Source organism: Thamnophis sirtalis, unplaced genomic scaffold, assembly GCF_051295495.1.
Source record: "Thamnophis sirtalis isolate CommonGarterSnake01/CBP01778 unplaced genomic scaffold, rThaSir2_p1.2 scaffold_2, whole genome shotgun sequence".
Classification (NCBI taxonomy): Eukaryota; Metazoa; Chordata; class Lepidosauria; order Squamata; family Natricidae; genus Thamnophis; species Thamnophis sirtalis.
The window spans coordinates 1,239,905-1,262,651 of NW_028261382.1; the positions used below are offsets into that span (position 1 = coordinate 1,239,905).

Here is a 22,747-nt window from a genome sequence, read left to right on the forward strand (position 1 = left end):
AGTCCTTACTGGCCCTTCATGTCAGCCCTGCAAGAACCTTTTCTTGTGGGTCTTTGGCCTGCCACATTTCTATTCTTCTACTATGCCTTTTCTATTGTGGGAAAATGGGAGCGGGGATTGTACGGCGTTAGATGATATGTAGCCATAACAACATTCTTTCTAGAAAGCCAAGGTCATCCTTTGTCTCTGCACCTGACCGGAACTGGATGGGAGGAATCTGTCTTCGTGGCAGTGGACGATTGGACCCTGGGATGGACTTGTGGGTGTGGGGATGCAAGATCTTGAATTTCCAACTGGGTGGGGAAAACCAGGAAGCTTTCAGATTCGGGTTTTCCAAATGTGCCAACATGGCTCTCTTAATACATTGGAACTTTGAGGAATCCTTTGCCTCGGGCTCTAATTTACTTTTTGGATGCTATTTGGAACCCTGACACTCCAAAGATCTTGGACTACAATTCCTGTCGTCCCCCGCCCAACTAGCCTATTGGATAGGTAGTCTGGGCTTTAGATGATTGAAAGGCAGTATAGGTTTTGGGGGGCCCAGTAGACGGGGTGGAAGGAAACTAATCAAGGAGAGCAGCAACCTGGAATTAAGGAGAATTTCCCAATAGTGAGGACAATTAACCAGTGGAACTGCTGGCCTCCAGATGTTGTGGCTGCTTCATCACTGGAGATTTTTAAAGAGAGATTGCCTCAAATTGTATAGTGTCTCCTGCCCGGGGACAGGGATGGACTAGAAGACCTCCAAGGTGCCTTCTGGCTCCGAGGTGGCGCGGTGGTTAAATGCAGCACTGCAGGCTACTTCAGCTGACTGCTAGTTCGGCAGTTCGGCTGTTCAAATCTCACCGGCTCAAGGTTGAATCAGCCTTCCATCCTTCCGAGGTGGGTAAAATGAGGACCCGGATTGTTGTTGGGGGCAATATGCTGACTCTGTAAACCGCTTAGAGAGGGCTGAAAGCCCTAGGAAGCGGCATATAAGTCTAACTGCTATTGCTATTGCTATTGCTATTGCTATTGCTATCTATCTATCTATCTATCTATCTATCTATCTATCTATCTATCTATCTATCTATCAGATTGTTGGGGGCGATATGCTGACTCTGTAAACCGCTTAGAGAGGGCTGAAAGCCCTATGAAGCGGTATATAAGTCTAACTGCTATTGCTATTGCTATTCTGATATTGATTGAATTCCCCAGCCAGCATGTCCATCCTTGGCTACTTTTAAGACTTGTGGACTTCAACTCCCAGAATTCCCCAGCCAAAAATTTTTCCCTTAGTAACTGTGGCACAAAAGGTTATAAAATAGGGGGGGGGGAAGAGAAACACATCTAGAAATTGCCTTGCTTAACCATGGAAATGCTGGTGGCAAATGTGGTCGTACGCCAAGGACCTCCTGTAATCTAAAACCATGTCTCCCCCAGTTGGAAACCACAGGAAAGGTTGGTACAAGGGAAGCCCAGGTTTGATCTTGCAAACTCCCGCCTCTCTCTCTCTGCCCGCTTCTCCCGGTTAACTCTGCCACGCTGTCTCTCTCCATTCTCGGGTTGCTTTGATCCCGGCTGGTTGCGTGATTCCGTCGCTTATTCGCCCCGGGGTTGGTGTTTGCGAGCTGCCGGAGGCTGTTCTCTTCCAGCATATGTTTTCCAAGCAACGCCATCTGGTGCCCACCGATTTCCCCCCATGGCAGCTGCAGAGCAGCCTGCTGCTTGCCTTGGGCAAGACACCAGTCGCCAGGCGTGGCCCTCTCACCCTGGCCAGGAATGCTGGCTTGAGCAGGGAGCCTGAACAGTGTTCAAGGGGCAGGCGAAGCCGGAGGAGTCGGAGGAGTCGGAGGAGGGGGGGGGGTTCCGAAGCAGGCCAGGCGCTCTGCGCTTCCTCTTCTGGTTTCCTCTGCCCAGAGCCTCCCCGCAGCCGTGCAGGGGCCACTTAGCAGAAGGAACGCCACTCGAGCTCTCTCTGCGGAGAAGCATCAAAGCAGCAGGCCAAGAATGGCTGGGGCTGTCATTGCGCTGCTTGAAAGTCACCCCTTCCTGCTTCCGTGCAACTGAGGCTGGAGATGGGAAGGGGGTTGGGTGGGTGGGGGGGGGGAAAGAACCAAGACTGGGTAGAAATGCTCCCAGTCAACCACAAGGCTTTGAACTCGGGTGCTTTGCCAAGCAGAGCCACCCGGCTCTTTCCCCTGGGTCTGGCCAGGCTCCCTCTCTGGGCTGCCCTCAGGAGAAGGGAGGAGGCAGCAGGGGTGGGTGCAGGACAGGGAGGGAGGAAGGAAGGAAGGGAAGGGAGAAAGAAAGAAAGAAAGAAAGAAAGAAAGAAAGAAAGAAAGAAAGAAAGAAAGAAAGAGAAGGAAGGAAAGGAAGGAAGTGAAGGGAGAAAGAAAGAAAAAAGGAAGAGAAGGAAGGAAAGAAAGGAAGGGAAGGGAAGAAGGAAGGGAGGGAAGGAAGGGAGGAAGGAAAGAAGGAAGGGAAGGGAAGGGAGAAAGAAAGAAAGGAAGGAAGGGAAGTGAGAAAGGAAGGAAGGGAAGGGAAGGAAAGGAAAGGAAAGGAAAGGAAAGGAAAGGGAAGGGAGAAAGAAAGAAAGGAAGGAAGGAAGGAAGGAAGGGAAGGAAGGAAGGAAGCGAAGGGAGAAAGAAAGAAAAAAGGAAGAGAATGAAGGAAAGGAAGGAAGGGAAGGGAAGGGAAGAAGGAAGGGAAGGAAGGAAGAGAAGGGAAGGGAGAAAGAAAGAAAGGAAGGGAAGTGAGGAAGGAAGGAAGGAAAGGAAGAGAAGCAGGGAAGGAAGGAAGAGAAGGGAGAAGAAAAGAAAGAAAGGAAGGAAGGGAAGTGAGAAAGGAAGGAAGGAAGGGAAGTGAGGAAGGAAGGAAGGAAAGGAAGAGAAGGAAGGAAGGAAGGAAGAGAAGGGAGAAAGAAAGAAAGAAAGGAAGGAAGGAAGGAAGGGAAGTGAGAAAGGAAGGGAAGGGAAGGAAATGTGAAAGAAAGAAAAAAGGAGGAAGGGAGGAAAAGACAACAGCATGAGCATAAAAGACAGATGGACCGTTGATCATATAATAAAGGTTGACATCTTGAATTTTTTCGACCACACCTTGGTGACAGAAAGGCAGAGACCTTAGCCCAGTCGGAGAGTCCCTGCTTCAAAGGGGCTGAGGTGGAGTGGAAGTGGGGCACGGAGCAGCCTTTTTATCCAGAATGCATTCTATCAAAACCATCAAAAATGTCTTCCAAAGCCACTGGAATAAAGCAAAACAAGTTGCATTTCCCCCAAAATGTCATCCGTGCCTGGCAACTGAGGGTGATGGGTGCTGAACCCCTGCATGGCTAGAAGGGAGAGAGGGAGGGAGAGGGAGAGAGAGAGAAGAAAAAGAGAGAGAGGGAGGGGCAAGAGAGAAGAAAGAGAGAAAAAAGAAAGAGAATGAGGAAGAGGAAGAGGGAGGGAGAGAGAGAGAAGAAAGAGAGAAAGAGGAAGAGGGAGGGGGGAGAGAGAGAAGAGAAAAATAAAGAGAGAGTGAGAAATAGGAAGGGAGAGAGAAGAAAAAGAGAGAGGGAGAAAGAGAGAGAGAAAGAAAGAGAGAGAAATAAAGAGAATGAGGAAGAGGAAGAGGGAGAGATAGAAGAAAGAGAGAAAGAGGGAGAGGGAGGGAGAGAGAAGAGAGAAAAAATAAAGAGAGAGTGAGGAAGAGGAAGGGAGAGAGAAGAAAAAGAGAGAGGGAGGGAGAAAGAGAGAGAGAAGAAAGAGAGAAAAAAGAAAGAGAATGAGGAAGAGGAAGAGAGAGAGAAGAGAGAGAGGCAGGGGGAGAGAGAGAAGAAAGAGAGAAAGAGGAAGAGGGAGGGAGAGAGAGAGAAGAGAGAAGAGAGAAAAAAAAGAGAGTGAGGAAGAGGAAGGGAGAGAGAAGAAAAAGAGAGAGGGAGGGAGGGAGAAAGAGAGAGAGAAGAAAGAGAAAAAAAGAGAGAACGGGAGGGAGGGAGAATGGCACTAAGATTTTTGTCAAAGGTTCAGAGGTCCCATCTCACCCCCCACCTTGAAGGTTGAAATTTTTGGTCCTGTGCTGTGATGAGCAACTTTTTAAACATCTTTAATATTAGTTTCATGGTATATTGCCAATTCCTGGATTTCAGAGGGCTGCAGGTTGGCGTATTATTATTTTACTCCTCCTTGTTGATTTACAACAGCAGCTCTAATGAATGCTTTTAATTCATTTTCCCTGTCGGCTGTTTGAACGCCTCTCCCATGAGACCGAATAAATAGATTTTAAATAAACAAACCGGGGGTCTAACAAGAAAACTTCCCAACAGCCTCAAGTTCACCAAGTCCAATTTTTCTCCTTGGCCTAAAACTCACCTCTGCGTTGGAACCGATCTTCTTCCCTTCCTCTTGCTCTTGTCTAACTGGCCCAATTACTTTATGTTTCCAGGATTATAATATACGTAATGGATAATAATGAAAAGGCCGGTACAGTCATCAAAATAAGTGTTCGTTAAGTAGATGGCCAGTGTGACACCCACAGTTACTGGAATCTGCTTCATTCATAAAATGACTTATCTCTTCAAAGCAATTGTCAGCTTCCCTTTGTTGCAAGATAATTAAATCAGCTCCCCCTAATTATTTATTTTCTGCAATTTACATAGCGAGCCCCTTGGAAAGCCCAATGTACACATCTCCTCCTTCCCCAATCGCTTCTTTAAAAAAAAAAAATACGGCATGCAGGAATAAATCTAGGCTGAGCTGGAAGGGGGGGGAGGGAAGGATCGCCTTAATTAAGGTTATGGGAGCTGGGATAGTAACTCAACTGGGCCATCATTGCAAAGAGCCGGAAGGAAGAACCGGGAGCAGCCAGATGAGGTTCAAACTAGGAGCAGGAAATGGCTTAACGGATAGACTCGATAACACTCTAATGCAGTGTTTCTCAACCTTGGCAACTTGAAGATGTCCGGACTTCAACTCCCAGAATTCCCCAGCCAGCGAATGCTGGCTGGGGAATTCTGGGAGTTGAAGTCCGGACATCTTCAAGTTGCCAAGGTTGAGAAACACTGCTCTAATGCATGGATAATTCTCCCCCCACACTCCCAGGTTCCTACCTGTTGCAGGTATGATAGCTCAGCTCAGCAGCAGCTCTGAGAACCATCACTCAGAAGATCTTCTGGACTTCTAGCTGACCAGCAAAGTTTTCTTCCTAACTCTTGCTAGGTGTGGTTCCTTTTCCTGGTGTTAATTGTTGGTGACAGTTGGAGTGAAGGTTGATATCAGATGCAGAGAGAGAGGACAGGTGCTGAAATCGATAGGACTGCCTTAGCCAAGCCTTCTTAACCTCAGTCAAGATGGGTGGACTTCAACTCCCTGAACTCCCTACACGTCCACCTATCCAAAGTCCAGATGCCTTTTGAAAAAGCACCTTTTGGGGCAACCATGACCTGTGGGTGGCTGAGAATCTCCGTAGACACCTGGGCAAGATTGGGAAACCCTTGCCTCCCATGGAGTTCAACTGGTCCAAGCTTGTGGCCTAAATCTAGGGGTGAAATCCAGCAGGTTCTGGAGAACCTGTAGCGGAAATTTTTGAGTAGTTCAGAGAACCAGTAGTGGACATTTTGAGTAGTTTGGAGAACTAGTATCGGAAATTTGAGTGGTTTGAAGAACTGGCAAATGCCACCTTCGGTCGGCCCCAGAGTGAGGTGGGAATGGAGATTTTGCAGAATTCTTCCCCCGCCAACCCACCAAGCCACACCATGCCCACCGAGCTACGCCCACAGAACCAGTAGTAAAAAAAATTGAATTTCACCACTGCCTAAATCTCTACCTCCATCTGTCCAAATTTCCTACCTTCCCATTTAATGCAGACCCCAGTAACACAGGAGGAGTGCTCTCTTGGGCTTCATAAATAACATTATTTTGAGGGTGGGGGGGGGGTATTCTTGAACCAAGCACCTTTTGACAGGTGGAGATAACAAGAGGGAAGGAAAATGATGGGAAGAAAAAACAGAGCCTTGTGTAAATTCCAGGCTGCAATTCCTCTAGTCAGATGTCTTCAAACTTGGTAACTTTAAGACTTGTGGACTTCAATTCCCAGAATTCTCCAGACAGCATAACTTATTTTCTTGTAATCCCTTCCTCTGCAAACTCTCCACTTAGATCAGAGGCCTTTAAACTTTGGCCACTTTAAGAGTTGTGGACTTCAATTCCCAGAATTCTCCATCCAGCATAACTGACTCTCTTGTCATCCCTTCCTCTGCAATCTCTCCTCTTAGATCAGAGGTCTTCAAACTTGGCCACTTTAAGACTTGTGGACTTCAACTCCCAGAATTCCCCAGCCAGCATAACTGACTCTCTTGTCATCCCTTCCTCTGCAATCTCTCCACTTAGATCAGAGGTCTTCAAACTTTGGCCACTTTAAGACTTGTGGACATCAACTCCCAGAATTCTCCATCCAGCATAACTGACTCTCTTGTCATCCCTTCCTCTGCAATCTCTCCTCTTAGATCAGAAGTCTTCAAACTTTGCAACATTAAGACTTGTGGACTTCAACTCCCAGAATTCCCCAGCCAGCATAACTTACTCTCTTACAATCCCTTCCTCTGCAATCTCTCCACTTAGATCAGAGGTCTTCAAACTTGGCCACTTTAAGACTTGTGGACTTCAACTCCCAGAATTCTCCAGCCACATAGCTGGCTGGAGAATGCTGGTATTTGAAATCCACAAGTCTTAAAGTGGCCAAGTTTGGGGACCCCCCCCCCCCACTCTATGTGATCCCTCGGAAGGGATATTCAGGGGTTACTCCTTCATCCCAAAAGCTTCCAAAAAAAGAATTGGGGTGGCCTCCCTAGGAAAGGATGAAAATACTTCATCTCACCCAGATGGAGACAGTATGTCCATGACTGTATAATGTGTCCAAACCATTGCTAAAATCCCACTCTTTGGATTTCTACTATTTGTCACATCTCCATCCTGGTTTTGACAAAGCGGCATCTTTGGACTTGGCTATAAATCGACGAAAATAAAATAATAAACCTTGACATCACAGGCAGAGGAAAAAGGTTGCGGTGTTTTTTCAACCTGCAGGTCGTGAGAAAGGGTGCCTCGAAATTGACAACAATAAAATGTTGCTATGCATATTGACGGAGCGAGCCTTATTTTTTTGTGTAAAAATTAGGAGGCCGGGAGTCTCTTTTTCAGACTGACACATTTTATTAAAAAGGCAAGAAGATTTCATAGGCTGCGCTTTCCTTCCCTGGATGCATGATGAAGGAACAACAAGGCTCAGCTTAACTGCAAAAGGGGAAGGAGGATTTTGCTTCCTGCCCGCAAGAAACTTAGCTGAAATATAACATGAAGTCAAATTCTTCCTATAACTTCACTCGCCAAAATGTCGAAGTTCTTCTGTGGTTGCAAAAATCCATCCCAAAGGCTTTGGAAACTATTGTTCTCTCCATCAAAAGCAGCTGAATTAGATAGCAGAAGGAACACATGTATCCTTAAACATCTCCCCAATGTGTGCCCAATCAGAGAAAGATGCTAATTCATTGAAATGTGCTAATTGTTCAGCCCCCTCAACAGCTAAAGCCAGATCATTTGGATGTGGGCTTCCAAAGTGATACCCATAGAACTTTAGACTTTGCCTGGAGTGGGGGGGGGGGGACCCTTTAAAATTTAAACATAACTAAAATTCATGAATTGAAATAATTAATAAGAATGTTTTGTCGTCGATGTCACTTCAATATTTGGTTGGAGCAACTGCTTCAATCTTTTTTTCTTTTAACTCTAGAGTTGCCCAGAACATTGGGATTGGGTGGTGTGTGTGTGTGTGTGTGTGTGTGTGTGTGTGTGTGTGTGTTGCTAATGACAATGTGAACTACCCCCATGGAGAGGGAGCCCCTTGCAAAATATGCTTCACTATTCAGAAACAGATGATTTTTCCCCCCAAGGAAAGAAATCAATTCAAAAGGCAGTCCCACCACTGAATCAGAAAAAATGACTATCCAGAAATGCCATTTACTGGAGTGCTGGCTTGGAAGGAAGGGAGGAAGGAAGGAAGGAAGGAAGGAAAGAAGGAAGGAAGGAAAGGGAAGGAAAGGAAGGAAGGGAGAAGGAAGGAAAGGAAGTTAGGAAGTAAGGGAGAAAGAAGGAATCAAGGAAGGAAGATTACAGAGATGTAAAATACAAGGAGAAAGAAAACTCAGCAGAAATTAACTTTGGGCCCTTCTCTCCCCCTGAAAGCTTTAAAAAGTTTTGATTTGCCCTTAATAATTCTTGGCCGATGGCACCACAACTTTTGGGACAGGCACCCAACAAGCTAGATTTGCTTATTGGAGGAAAAATAGCCAAGGCTTAAAACTGTGGCTTTTTTTTCTTGTTTCTTTCTTTCTTTTTCTTTTTTGAGAAAGGGAAAAAGAGAGAAGTGTTTACTGAAATTTGGCAGAAGCATCTTGGCTCAGAAGCCCGGGGTTTTCTGGCCCCATCCCTCTTATATTTTAATTTCCCTCTTTTCAAGACCCCCCCCAACTCCTCCCCTCCCCCTCTCTTGGCTTCCCAAACAAGATGCCAACACAATTTGCCCTGCCGTGCAAACAGACAACTCCCCCCCCACTTCTAAAAAGGAAAGGCGAAGGGAAGGGGGGGGGGCTCGCGGGGGTTTGGATGAAGAGAGAGAGAGAGAGGGAGAGAGAGAGAGAGAGAGAGAGGGAGAGAAGAAAACGCATTGAAATTCCAAGCGGTTCTCCAGGCGGTTTCCTAGCCTCTGGGTCAGAAATGTGGTTGTGAAAATGCCAGCTTTTTGTCTCCGGGCGGGGGGGGAAGGGGGGCAGCTCCAGCGACGTCGGTGGTGGCCCTGCCCGGCTGCCCCCTTCCCTGCCTTTCCCCATTCAGGGAATGAAGTGTCCTGAGAGGCTGGTTTTGATCTAGTCAATTGGGGAAAGTGACAGGGTTCTAATATATTTGTTTAATGCTTTTCAGCGGGGGTGGCGCGGATGGGAGGCCCCCCCCCCCCCCCGCGGCTTTCACACTTTTTTTTTTTGCGCAAATGAAGCCCGGAGTGAAGAGAGGAACTGAGGAGGGGGATGGAGAGAGAGAGAGAGAGAGAGGGAGAGAGAGAAAGCATTTGGTGGTCTCTCTCTCTCTCTCTCTCTCTCTCTCATTTTTCACTTTTCTGCATTGGTCCCTGCTAGTTTGTTCTGAAGCGAGGTTCGAACGGAAAGGGGGGATTTATAGAAATATATCTATTTACTCTCTTTTTCCTCTCCTCCTCCCCTCCTTTCCCAGTAGACTTGAGGAGTGGGGGAGAGAGAGAAAAGAGAGAAAGAGGGAAGGGACAGCTGTGAAGTTATTGTCCGGGCCTGGAACGCTATTGTGCTCCCCCGGCGGGCGGTCCAAAGCCGCCTTTCCACAGGCTGTAATTGAAACATATTAATTAGATAATTTGTTGTTAGTTTAAAAGAAACAAATACGCCCCCCCCCTCTTTTTTCCTTCTTAGCTTCCCAGCCGGGCGTTCCTGTCCCTTCGTCTCTCCCTCTCTCTCCCCCTCCTCCCCAGGCTCTCTCCTCGGCCCCGGCGGCTGCGGGGTGGGTGGGTGGGGGGGGAGCGTTAAGTTAGGGGAACTTTTCCTTTTCAAGTAATCCCGAAAATTGTGCAGCGGCTGTGACAGCCAGCGAAGGACTCGGGGAAACAGATGGAAAGTTTCCTTTATTAAAAGGGCATTTTAATTCTCGTGTTTATTTATTTATGGCTGCGGAAGAAAGTCAGCTGGCTTCTCCCACGACTCTTGCGGGCTAATTGTATTCCGGGTTTGTGTGTGTGTGTGTGTTTGTGTGTGCGCGCGCGCTTTGTTTTTTAAGTGATAAAATCAGCTTCTTTTTCACCCGGTGAGGTGGGATCTCGCCCCGGTTTTCTCTCTCTCTCTCGTTTCTCGTTTCGGTGTTTTTTTTACGGTTTGGTTTAAATTCCTGGCGCCAACAGGTGCTCCGGGGGGCTTCGGAATAATGTGGCGCCTTTGAGAAAAATTTCCCCTTTTTCTTTCTAAAATAATGGCCGTTCCCAAAAAGAGTCGAATTCCGAGGGTCCCAATAACAGACCTAACGCCGATAGTTTGGGATGGGAATAGCCCCCCACCCCGCGCGCCTGGTTGGAGAAAGAGAGACGCTTTGAAGCAAAGCCGGCTCAAGTGCCGCGGAGTTCCGCAGGCTAACCTGCACATTTTTTTTTAATCAGAGCAGGGGGCAGGAAAGCTCCCCCGGCCACCTTTTGCTAGGGACTTTCGCAGCGCGATCCAGACGAGACGGGCGTTATGCTGCCTTAAGAAGGGTATGAAGCGCACCTGTTGCTACAAGGTGTAACAACGACAAGTTAAGGGATCGGGCAAGCTCTCCTCTGTTTACTCCAGAGTAAACCCGCTGGGCCACTGTTTTGGAAGGCCCCGCCGCGTTCTCCTGGGGAGGGGGGGGGAAGTTGAGTGGCCAGATGAGAAACCGAGTCTGGGGGAGAGAAAAAAAAACTGCCCACCGCCACGTTTGTTACTCAGGTCAAACTAACACCAGACGCTCCCCCTCTCCCCCAATTTCCGTCTGCCTGGGGGTGAAGGCTGCCAGTTTCTTTCCCTGTGTATTGAAAAGGGCCCGCTCCCACTTTTCCGGGCTTCAGGGGCGCCCCCTCCCCCCCGTGTAGCTGGGCTACAATCTCCCAACCTTGCGATTTAGCCCGTCTTCAGGCCAGGCCTACTTATGAGTAAGCGGAAGCTGGGCTGCCATTTGGTTCAGGTGAAGGGGGGGTTTCTGGATCGGCCCCCCCTTTTCCTTTCGGGAGGGATTTAATCCGCTAAATTAACTCTGGGGAGATGGGTTGGGGGGCGCTACGCCTTTCTTCACCCCCCCCTTTTTCTCTTTGGCTTTCTTCGTCTCCTCCCCTATCCATCCTGGACTCGGCCGCGGAGGCTTCCCCCTCGCCTGGTCTAATCGTGGGCTGCTTTTGATGAATGGGGCGACTCGACCCCCCCCCTTCTCCCCCACTTCCCGCCCTGTCTTAGTAGCCCGGTGCATTTTAATTAACCCAATGGCGCGTTGTATTTACACAGGCCGCCCTTCTCCTGCTAGGCGTGGGAGGCGAATTGGGCCTGGGGTCCCGGCCCGTTAAACCAGACCAGAAGCAGCAACACCACAACTCTCAGATTGTCTACATTGAACGGGGGGCGTGTGGGGGCCCCGTTTCCAAGGCGGCGCTTGGAGTCGGGCGCAAAGTCCCTTTTAAAGGGCCACTCTTAAATCCCCTTCGGGAGGCGCATTGCGCTTACTTCCGAGTAAACAGGCGGGGGCTTCAGTCGTGAGCCCACCCCACAAATTCACAGCCGAAAAGGGGGAATCTTTTGGTGAAAAGCTTTCTAATTAATGCCAGCCAAGGGTCCTGGAATTCTCGCCGTCCCGGATATTATCTTATTATTCTGTTTTTATTACCTTTTCCAGTGCGGCGAGGAAAAAACAACGGCGGCCGCCTCCAGCTAAAAGCCTGGACCGATTTCTCCGGGAGGAAATGCCACGCAAGCCGCGGCGGAGGACGAACCTCGGAGGGGCTACCCGGCGATCGACTCAGGCCGCCTTTCAACCGGAGAAGCGCCAAGTCCGCTCAAGGAAACGCGCGCGGGGCTGGCTTGGGGGCGCCCAGCAGAGCCCTCCATTCCCCGCGGGGCTGTGGGCCGAGGTCCCCCCCGAAGCTCCTGTTGAATTCCCGCCTTCCGAAGGGCGAACCGACGCCTGGGGAGGGTCAAACGGGGCCCAATTTTGCAAAATCAAAGTCAAATTCTCCGGGCCTGAAATCAGGAATGGCTTTCTCCCTCTCGAGGGCAGCGGTCTTTGGGGGTTTCTAAACAGGGAAGAGATGGGGGTCTCTCGGCCTCTTTACTCGGAAGTAAGCCCCTTTGGCGGGCTTCTCTCTCTTGGGCCAACTTCCCAGTTCTACCAAACGCTGCCCAAACCTTCCGGAATTTGGGTTAATCTCGTTTTAGCGAGGAAGCCGCAGAAAACCCCCCTCCTCCCCTTCCAGCCAGGTGCTCCGGTCCGGCTAATGAGGCCAGAAATCCGAAGACCCAACCCAGATTCTGAAATCATCTTCTTGGGGTTCTCCCCAGAGAGAGTTTTCCCCCCCTCCGCCCCCCCCTTCACGTAGGCCCTCTTCCTACGGAAATAATGTGTGCAAAGCGAATTGCCCTCCCCCACCGTCCGTTTTCAGCTCAAAAAGGACGCCGAAAAAAAGGGGAAAAAACCCTATTCCGCCTTTACACCTTTTAATGAGAAAATATTATTTGGACGGCTAGTTTCATAATTTAAAGATAGACACTTTGAGAGCGAAAAAACAAAGAAAAAAAAATAAATCCCAACCCGAAACGACAATAATCCAAACACCATATCAAGAGAAACAATAATAATAATAACAAAAAAAGTCAAACCTTTGCCCGAAAACACGCATGCTGAAGATATTCACAAGAACATTCATATTTTAAATATCATGCTCATCCTGTACAAGAACAAACCACCCACGTGGGAACGAAAGGAAGAGTTCGGGCCCGACCCTTCAGGAAACCCACCCCACCCCACCCCACCCTCGGAACCAACCCACGGCGCTTTTTTTCCCTCTGGGTCCTGCGTCTCGGGGTGCGCCCCCTCCCAACTCCCCTCAGGATCCGGAGTCCCCCCGTTTCTTTCACAGCTTCGGAGCAGCGCCTGACCAGGTCACAAAAGGATGGGCGGGAGGCGGTGCACACTACTAGCCGTGGCGAGAAAAGGAGGGACGCGGGATAAAAGTGCATCGGTCACAACTGGCAGCCATCCGGTTCACAGACACTTTACACGTTTCCCTCTCAGGGTGTGTCTGCAAAACTTCCAGGGAGGGGGAAAAAAAGAGAGAGATGCTCCATTTGGCTGGGTAGATTTAGGGGCCTCCAGGCCTCCTTCCTCCCTCCCTCCCTCCCGGGGCGAGCCCCCCCCTCCCCGCGGCAAGGCCGAGCCCGTTTCTCTCCCCCCCACTCAACAGAGGAAAATGCAGAGCCAAAAGCGGGCGGCGAAACAATTTCAGAGCCTCGCTTTCTCCTCGCACAGAAATTAAACTTTTAAGCGTTGCGGGAGTAAAAGGGCTGAAACACACGGGCGCGCAAACACTCTCTCTCTCATACACACACACACTCACTCACGGGCGGACCGGGGAATCGCCGCGCCGCCTTGGCAAGACTTCGTCCGCTCGTGGGGCCGTCCCAGGCAAAGTTTATCGCTTCGAGCAAACTCCCACCCCACCGTCTTTAAGCCAAGTTTGTGCTGGGGGGGGGGGTGGTCTTTCCCAGCCGTTAGCCGGCCGAAGCAGCCCGATTTCCTCGCAAGTCAAGGGTGGAAGGCACTGACTTCCGAGTAAGCGTCCGTAGGCGCTGAGTGGGAAGGAAAACCGGCTGGGTCCCAACCACCAGATCCAGCGGGTGGATTCTGATCCCCCCGCCCCAAAAGTAGAGGGTTTCCAACGCCGGTCGCTTTGCGGTGCTGGCTTGTCCGTGGCCCCGGGCGCGGATCCTCTGCTGCGCGAGTTCCCCCCGCCCCGCGTCTCCCCACTCGCCAATGCCGCCTTGGAACGTGGAGAAGGAGGCGGCGGCATCTGGAAAGGCGAAAGGGGAGCCTGGCAAAATCCCCCGCGCGTCCGCGAAAGGAAGATCGTGGCCGCGGCTGCCTCTCGTCCTTCTGGGTCCGGCGGCGGCTGGCAAGAGGCGGGCCGGGCCGGTTCAAAGACCCAACCGTCTTGGGGACCTTCAGAAGGACGCCACTGCCGGGTGGCACCGGGGAGACGGCGGCGGCGCCTGGATGCTCCCTCCGGAGGCCGGCCGCCTCGCCTCGCCGCTGGTTCCTGGGCGGAGGGCGGCGCCGGCCGGGGTCAGTGGACCGCCACCACGGCGTGCAGGACGGAGGGCGGCCCGGTGAGCGTCTCGCTGGGGGTGGCGGGGCTGCCTTGGCTGGGCGCCGTCTGCGTGGAGGGCGGGCTGAGCGAGGGCGGCGAGTTGGGCAGCAGGGCGGGCAAGGTCGGGACGGTGGCGGCCGGCGTGGCCTTGATGGGCACCGGGATGGCCGGCAGCGTCTGCCCGCCGTGGCACAGCGGCTTCAGCGGCATCCCGTAGGCGGCGGCGGCGGCAGCAGCAGCGGCGGCGGCCGCGTAGTCCCCGCCGGCCACCGCGATGGGGGCGGCCGGGTCCAGCATGCCGGCGGAGCCGTAGACGTGGGGCCAGGCGGGGGGCAGCTGGTTGGGCAGCGGATAGGCGGCCGGTCCAGGGGGCATGGCGGAGAAAGGCAGCCCGCCGCCGCCCCCGCCGCCTCCGCCCGGCCCGGGCATCTTGTACTCGCGGGCGATGATGTTCTCGATGGCGAAGGGGTGCTTGAAGCCGGAGGGCGGCGGGACGGGCAGCCCGTAAGGGCCGAGCGGCGCGGAGGAGGCGGCGGCGGCGGCGGCGGCCAGGGCGCCCAGGCGGAGCTTGGCCTGGGCCTGCAGGTAGTGGGCGGCCTCGGGGGGCGGCTTGGAGGGCGCCAGCGGGTCGGCCTTGAGCACCTTGAAGCGCTTGCGGCGCCGCAGGAAGCTGCCGTTCTCGAACATGTCCCCGCAGCTGGGGTGCAGCGCCCAGAAGCTGCCCTTGCCCGGCTGGTCGGGCCTGCGCGGGATCTTGATGAAGCAGTCGTTGAAGGAGAGGTTGTGGCGCAGCGAGTTCTGCCAGCGCTGCGTGTTCTCCCGGTAGTAGGGGAAGCGCTCCATGATGAACTTGTAGATCTCGCTCAGCGGCAGCATCTTCTCGGCCGAGCTCTGGATGGCCATGGCGGTCAGCGAGATGTACGAGTAGGGAGGCTTCTGGTCGCTGTACGTGTTGCGGCCCGGACGGGGCATGGTGGAAGCGGCGGCGGCGCCGGCCGGGATCTGCAGCGCAGGGAGGCGGAATTAGCGGGCTGGGCGAGGAGGGGGGGGCGGGGCGGGGGCGCGTCCTGGCCGGGATCCGCGGTGCGCGCCCCCCTTGGACAAAGTTGGCTCACTATCTTTTTTTGGGGGGGGAGGTGGGGGAGCCCGCAACTTCCCTCCCCGGGCTGAGCGGGCAGGCTTGGGGAGGGGGCGGCCACTCGGCGGGAGGGGCGACTTCCAGCCCGGCCTGGCCGGCTGACAGCCCCGGGACCACCCCTGCGGGACGGCACCCCGCGCCTCGCGGCCCTCCCCTTTCTTTGCCACCCGCCCCTCTGGCACGCCGAAGGGCAGGCTCCTCCGGCGGGGGCGGCGCTTCCCTGCGGCCGGCCGAGAGCTCCGCCGAGCCGCAGCAGCCCTTCAGTGGGCTCAAGCCGCCTGGCCGCTCGCTCGCTCTCCCTTCCGTTTTATGCGCTGCCCCCGATCCCTCCCCTCCGCGGGCTCCCGACGGCTTCCCGGCGTTCCCAATTTGTAACGGCTCGCCCCTCCCCGTAAGCAGGTCCCGCGCCAACCGCAGCGAGCTGGGACGGGGAGTAGGGGGCGTCGTCCAGGACCTCCGTCCCGCCAGAGCCCGCGAAGGGGAAAGGCAATCCACCCCCCTCCCCCGCAACCGTCCACCCCTTCCGCCCCGGGCACTCACTTCACAGGTGCCGCGAGCGAGCGGGGTCAGCGAGCGAAGGGCGCCCGGAGCCTTCCTTTCTGCGGGTCCAGCCGGGGCTCCCGGCTTCCCGGGAAGGGTGTCTGTGCGGCTGTAGACCCGGCGGCTCCTTTCGGACTCTCCGCAGCCGCCGGGCTAAGCAGCCCCGGCCGTGCCCAGCGCTAGCCCGGCTGCCGCCGCCTCCTGCTCTTGCCGCCTGCCGCCCATCTGAGCTTGGCAGGCGGGGGCTGGCGCAGAAAAGGCCCCCGTCGAGGCGCCGCGCTAATGGGCCACTTTCTTCGCTCTGCGATGACACCAGGCTGGGAGGGGGGGAAGGGGCGGGGCTCCGGGGCCGGTGCGGAGGGTGGGGGTGTCACTGCTTGCAGCCCCGCCGCTGCCCCCTCCCCGGCATGCGGGGGGCCAATGGGAAGCGCTCCTGAGCCGGCAGACGGGGGGAGCGACCACCCTCGTCCCCCAGGAAGAGCAGCGGCCGCCAACCAAGAGGCCTGCCCGGCTTTTGCGCCCAAGGAGCTGCGCTCTCTTCCGCTAGAAGCCGAGCCGCTACCCAGCGAGGTGGGCGGGGGCTATGTTGGGTGAGCGCGACTTATTGGCGGGAGGGGCGCCTCGGCCAGGCCGGCTGCCCGTCCGCTCACCCCCAGCTGCAGAGGTTCCCCTGGGCCAGAACCCCGCCGCGCCGGGCTCCCCTTCCCAAGGAAGCGCAGGGCAGCGGGGGGGGAACTTCACGGGCCCCCATTGCGGCAAAGTCCCACTCGGTGGGAAGAAGGTTGCGCCTTCCAGGAGGGCGAAGGAAGTTCAGCCTCGGCGCTGCCCGCTTTGCTTCAGAATGGGAGGCCGGGTGTGCGCCGGGGGGGGGGCGGGGACGGGCAGAGGAAGCGGGCCGGGTTGGGACAGCTATTCCTCGGTTGAACGGCGGGAATCGCTTTCCTGCCGGTTGCGGCGGCCTTGCTTTTCTCCCCTACCCATTTCCCCCCCCCCGGAGCAAGGGGCGGGGGCAGGCAGGGTCCGAGACCCTGAGTCTTCGGTGTGTCGCTAAAAGCGAAACCTTCCCGACCGGGAGAGTCCGAGGCGAGGAGAGCGGAGAAAGCCGCATTTCTTGCGACCCAGGGTTGCTGCGTAAAGATGCCAACTTCGCAGTGGGGCGGGAAAGCCTTCGAAGCGGCCTCCCCTCCGCCAAGGCCCCCCTTTCCCGCCGGCGCTTCGGGAGAGGCACGTGGCCTGGGCCCGACCCAGGGAGGGCCCGCCAGCCCAGCGGCTAACAGCTGGACGGGAGCGGAATCCGGCTGCCTCGCGAGCGCAATGCCAGCCTCTCCATCCACCCCGTTCGGCCGAGCTGCCTCGATTCCCGCCGCTCTTCCTTGCCTTCCAGGGAGGCCTGGCTGGCGGTCAAGCCGCTTTTCCCGAAGGCCGTAGACGCGAAAGAGGTGAGCAAATCCCCGCCTCTCGAGACGGGCTGAGCGGGGGGCCTCTTGGGTGCTGAGCCGGGGATGAATAGCTAAGGCGGGCCGGTGGGATGGGGTTTGTGTATGTGTGTGTTCACTTGAGGCTCCGTCCTATCGTAGTTTTGAAGAAACGGGTCTCTGGGGTCGCAGCTCGCCCCTTCAGACGTTCTCCTCACGGACGCCTGGACTTTTCGCTAAGGTCCTAGTTCTCATGAAGGGAGAGGGGCGGTGGGAGGCGCCATCAAATGGACATTCTTCGCCCCGCACCAGCTGCCTAAGACTGGCTCAAAGCAAGCCTGATCAAAACCGGAGGAGACCCCCCTCTTCCAGGTGTGGGGGGGGGAGGCGAAGCCCCCCCCCTCCGCCAAACCACCCCAGCTCCGCTCCCTTTTTCTCCCCTTCCTTCCCAGCTAAAATTCCACCAAGGGCTGCAAAAATGCCCGAACTGTATTGGCATCTGAAAGAGAGGCATTCCTGCGGCTCTTTGCTCTCGCCTCGAAGCCTCAGTGAGGAAAGGGGGCAGTGCAGCCCCCTCTGGCTAGCGGGGAGGGGAGGGAGGGAGGGAGGACCAAGAGAAGCTTAGAGGAGCGGGGGGAGGGAGAGGCTGAAAGGAGAGGAGTCTCCCCTTAGTGGCCTCCTTTCCAAGCCTAGCCAAAGATTAAACCTGGTGGATTTCCCCCGAAATGGTTTGGTGGAACTTCCCCGCCACTTGAGGCGCCGCGATCTGTGCCCAAAAAATGCCCACTCGGAGAAGGTGGGGCCCTGGAGTCTTGGTTACCCGTTTCCCCTCTTCTGTGGGAGTGGGCTGTGGAGATTTGGAACCGCTCAATCCTAAACCTCCCACCTCACAGGGCACACAAGGCGGGGTGGAGGGGTGGGGTGGGGGACAGCGGGGATGGATTGCATATTCCCGGAGCGATCCCCTTTGGAAATGTGGGGGGGGGGATATCTTGAAATCGACACCAGTGGGTCGAAAAGTATCGTGGGGGGCGTGGGAGGATGCTACCTTTCTTACCTCCCCACCTTAGACAGAGACAAGATAACTAGAGCAGTGTTTCTCAACCTTGGCAACTTGAAGATGTCCGGACTTCAACTCCCAGAGTTCCCCAGCCAGCGAATGCTGGCTGGGGAACTCTGGGAGTTGAAGTCCGGACATCTTCAAATGGCCAAGGTTGAGAAACACTGTCCTAGACACTGAATTGTTTATACGCGAATGCTGGCTGGGGAACTCTGGGAGTTGAAGTCCTGACATCTTCAAGTTGCCAAGGTTGAGAAACACTGAACTAGAGGTAGCCAGAGAGTTTAAAAAAAAACTCGCCCGCGGAAATGCGCGCAGATTGGGGGGGGGGTGTGGTTTGCGGGTAACAAGGACCCGATTCTGCTGCTAATTCACGCCGGGGATTTCGCTACGCTCCGTGTAAATCCGGCGTCTTGCCAATGGACGGCCAGAAAGAAATCGGGGCCCAGAGCGGGAGGGTGATTCCCCCGGACCCCCCCCCCCTACACACACACACACACACACCTCATTTTCTTTTAACACTCGCCCACACTCACCCGTCCACACACCCCATTAACCACATTTTTGTTGCTGGTCAATAACTCACCGAAACGTAACTTAAACACGACGAATTTAGGAGATTAAACAATTTCATTAATATTGAAATGGCGGCGGAGCCTCAGCGAGGCCGCTTGAGATGCAAACGCACGTTTTTCAATATTAACAGAAGCACTTGAAGGGGAGGATAATGTCACCTTCTTAATTCAGCAAAAATAAAGCGCGAGGGGAGGGGAGGGGAAGGGTGGGCGGGCAGGAGGCAAGGAGGGGGAGAGAGAGAGAGAGTCCGGGGCTTCGGTGCAGCGCATCCAACGGACGCGGGTATAGGAGCCCCGGGGGCTCAACGGTTGCAGTTCTGTCCCTAGATGGGATTGGGAAGAGATGCTGAAGCCCCCTCCCCAAAGCGAAAGGCTAAAAAAGCAGGAAAGCCACGTCCCAGCGGATCCTTCCGTAATCTTTTGCCAGTTAGAACGTGCGAATGGGGGTCTTGCTGTCCAGGCCTTGGACGGAATTACTCCTGCACAGGAGCGTATTATTGAAACTCCGGGCTAACGGTTGAAGTTGGCCGACAAGCCCCCACCGACCCCCGTCCCTCTCTTCTGCCATTCCCAGCCTCGAAAAGCCTTTTCATGCATCTCCCGCCCTGTTGATCCATGGATCCACGCAACAGTTTGGCTTAGAAAAGAGGCGCTTGGTCGAGCCTCCTTGAACAAAGGCAGTCTATCTTCGAGAGGCTGGGAACCAGCAAAAGAAACAGACAGGAGTTTTAGGAGTCTGGCAGCTATGCTCTCCCCTCCTCCACCAGGTCTGGGGGAAGTAACTTCGTTGGGCCTGGATCAGTGGTGAAATCAACATTTTTACTACCGGTTCTGTGGGCGTGGCTTGGTGGGCGTGGCAGGGAAAGGATACTGCAAAATCCCCATTCCCTACCCCCCCACTCTGGGGCCAGCCAGAGGTGGCATTTGTCGGTTCTCCAAACTATTCAAAATTTCTGCTACCGGTTCTCCAGAACCTGCTGGATTTCACCCCTGGCCTGGATAATTCTTGGGCTCCTGGAAGGCCGGGAAACAACACCCGGAGACCTCAACTGATGACACCCCCCCAAAAAAACCCCGATATTTTTCCCCTTGTAATTAAAAAGCAAGCGGTTCTTTTTCCTCGCTGTTCCTCTAAACACCCCGGAAAAAAAACAAGAGATAGGCGCAGATTCCCGGGAAAACCAGGACGCGAAACGATTTTTAGGTTCCCGAATTGCGTTTGGCAGGTTGGTGACAGCAGCCGGGAGTCCGGCTCAAGAGAGTCTGGCTACTGGAGAAGAGGGAGGGAGGGGGGGGGATTGGCTCTAAAGGTTCCGCGCCGTCCTGCATGCGCCGAAGAACCGGGCCTCCTCCATCTGGCGGCTTTCTCTGCGCCCCTCGCTCAACGAAAAAGACGCCGCCAATTGTCCGGAGAGTCCACCCCCCCTGACTTTCTCCGGAGCAAAGACGCCTCCTTGCAGCCCGCTGGTCGGGAAAGAAATCCCAGTCGGTGGGGGCTCCGGGAGGGGGGAGATCCGCGTGGCCGGAGGAGTGGGGAACCCCATTATACTCTGGCCCACCGGCCTTCCTGGCAGGAGCCGCCAAAGGTCTCTTTCTGGGCGGAAAACCACCCACATCTCCGCAGGACGGGTCAACACCTCGACGGGAAGCCTGCATTCTCACGAAACCTGCGAGTCATCCCAAGAAACGCGCGCCTTTGCGCTCGACGTTAATTTTAGAATCTACCCAAATGTGATCAGCGCAATCCACCCCTTTCTTTCGAAATCATTTTCCCCCTTTCAAGAGAAGGGCTCCTGGGGGGCAGCCCTTTAGCTCTCTGTTCGCACAACCAGGTCAAAGGAAGAAGAAGCTGGTTAGTTTTAACCGCGCCTATTTTTCCGGGGCTAGCAAAACCGGTTAGTTTAAGATCCGGGTGTGCGGGTTAATTTGCGCTTCCCTCTATTGCGGCAACCGCGCAAACGGTTCCTTCCGAGAGCGGGGCAAAGGGTGTCTTGTGAAGGCAGTTAATTCTGCGTGCAAACGGGCTAGGGAATGCAGGGGGAGGGGGGGGCTTATTCAAATCAGACGCCAGGGGAGGCGTTGGGAAAACGGGACCCAAATCCCCGAAGTCACTTATATCCCGTGGAACTCCATCAAGCTCAGGAGGCCTCGGTGGGCGTCCGGGGGACTCTGAGCTAAGCCCCCTTTCCCACAAGGGAGACCACACACCGACTCCCAGATTTGCCAATAATTTATGCTAAGTTTCTCTCCATAAATCCTCAATTCGCTTCAGTGGGCGAGCCTGGGCGGGCGGGCGGCCCGGCAGAGGGGAGAACCCCCCCCCCCCGTCACCCTATTGATTTTATCCGCGGGTTTACACGCAGCTGTAAACTGGGCGGGGGTGCCTGGCACTTTGGCGCGGATGTTTCCCCCCCTCCGCCTTAAAAATAAAAAAGGGGGGGAAAATCACATCCCCTTTTAAAGAGAAGCTCTCATAATCTTGTTAATATTGACAAAAAAACGGTGCGGAGGGGAAGAGGGCGGGCGGGGGGGGGGAAGCCTCTCCAATTCGAAACGAGGGCCGTTTTTTTCCCCCCTTGGCGTTACCCCCGAATTTGGGGGCGCAAAAATAAATTCATGAAATTGTGGCGGGGAAGTAGGGGAGACTAAGGTGTCGCGTGAAGAAACAGTCAAAAATCTCTTGCGAGATTTCGAAGTTTGTGTGTGTTAAAGGATGTGCGGGGGCGGGGGGGGGCAGTCCGTGTATTTGTGGATCTGCGTATGGAGTCTCGGTTGTTGACTTATCGGGGGAAAAACGAACTAAACCATATATGGATTGCATTCATTCACCCAACAGGTTTTACCCGGATTCTGAATGAAGGTTTCGTCCGTTTCTCACAACACCCTAACCCGTAAATTAAACGAAAGAGCCACTTATACACACTTTAAAAAAAAACAAACCCAAACCCTCTTCGGATTAAAACCAAATGCAAACTTCACGGGTTGACAGAATGCGGGCCGCCTAGACTCTCTCCTTAACCTGTTTGTTACTCGGATCGGTGGGAGAAACAACCCCCTCCCCTGGCCGCCGCACCTTCCAGTCCTTATCAGCCCCCTCCCTCCTTTTCATTACATTCGCCATTCAAGGGGAAGAGAAAATCAGACACCCCCCCACGCGAGCTTCGTTTCTAACCGGAGCTCCTGCCTGGACAGGTGGGGGACACGGGTCAGACTTTGGTGGGGATGTCCCAGCTACCTGATCAGTTGTTACCTGAGTTTTTCCTGTCTTAAAATAAGGCCCGCTAAGAGCCGAAAACTCGCGGTAGAAGATATTCTACCCTAGATCTGTTTGGAAGCGACTTGATTCCCTAGGCACGTGTTTACCTGCACAGCTGAGCTGGCCAGCGGGTCAACGTGTGAAGCGACCTCCTCGGGCAGCGTTTCCTTAGAGGCGAGTCGGAGGCCCGTGACGTCGGGACGAGAGCACCCTCCCGCCATGGACCTGTCAAACGTCCTCCCCCCCCCCACTCCGGTGCAGAAAACACTATTTTATAAAGAGAGGGGGGGGGTGTTTAGAAAATCGCCCTAACTTGCTTAAGACTTGCCCAGATCGAGTAAACCGCCGTTTATTGAATAAACCACGATCGGCTTGACTTCGCAGGGCCCAGCAACGCTGATTTCACAACCCACAACGATCGGGTTAACGAAACGAAGTCAAACCCACATAAACCCAGTTTTCCCCGCTGTTGGCAAACCGTGACCCTTCCAGGTTTCTTTTACTGAATACGTTCCGCCATAAAGCGAGCCGAAGCGCCACTTGGAAATGCTGCAAAATGTTCCCTTTTCTCCTCCTCTTCGAACCGAGCTGAAGGTTTTGTCCATTTCAGCCTCTGCGAGAGTGGCGAATATTTGTATATTTAAGGCTTATTTAAGTACCTTGGAGAGAAAGAACCGCTAGAAAAGATTCCTTAGCAACCGGTTTATTTCCAGGTCTTTCCCATCGCGGAGACGCGGCTGCCTTCACACGAGAGCTTCATCCCTCTTGACCCATTTGGGGCGCTCGCCGACTCCTTGAGCCCCCAAGCCCTCTGATCCCGCGGCTCTCCCCCCCCCCCGCGTGGCTGTTTCCACCGAATTGCGGGGA

The 22,747-nt window shown here is 54.4% G+C and overlaps 1 protein-coding gene across 1 annotated transcript; it reads right to left on the reverse strand.

Moving 5' to 3' along the window:
- Positions 1-13,872: 13,872 nt before the first annotated feature.
- On the reverse strand, positions 13,873-14,881 carry FOXB1 (forkhead box B1). Its single transcript, XM_014057037.2, has one exon. The coding sequence runs from the start codon at positions 14,866-14,868 to the stop codon at positions 13,873-13,875; it is 996 nt and encodes a 331-aa protein (XP_013912512.1). The 5' UTR covers positions 14,869-14,881.
- Positions 14,882-22,747: the final 7,866 nt, after the last annotated feature.

Coding starts and splice junctions, on each gene's coding strand:
- FOXB1 (XM_014057037.2), bottom strand. CDS start 14,868: ATGCCCCGTCCGGGCCGCAACACGTACAGCGACCAGAAGCCTCCCTAC.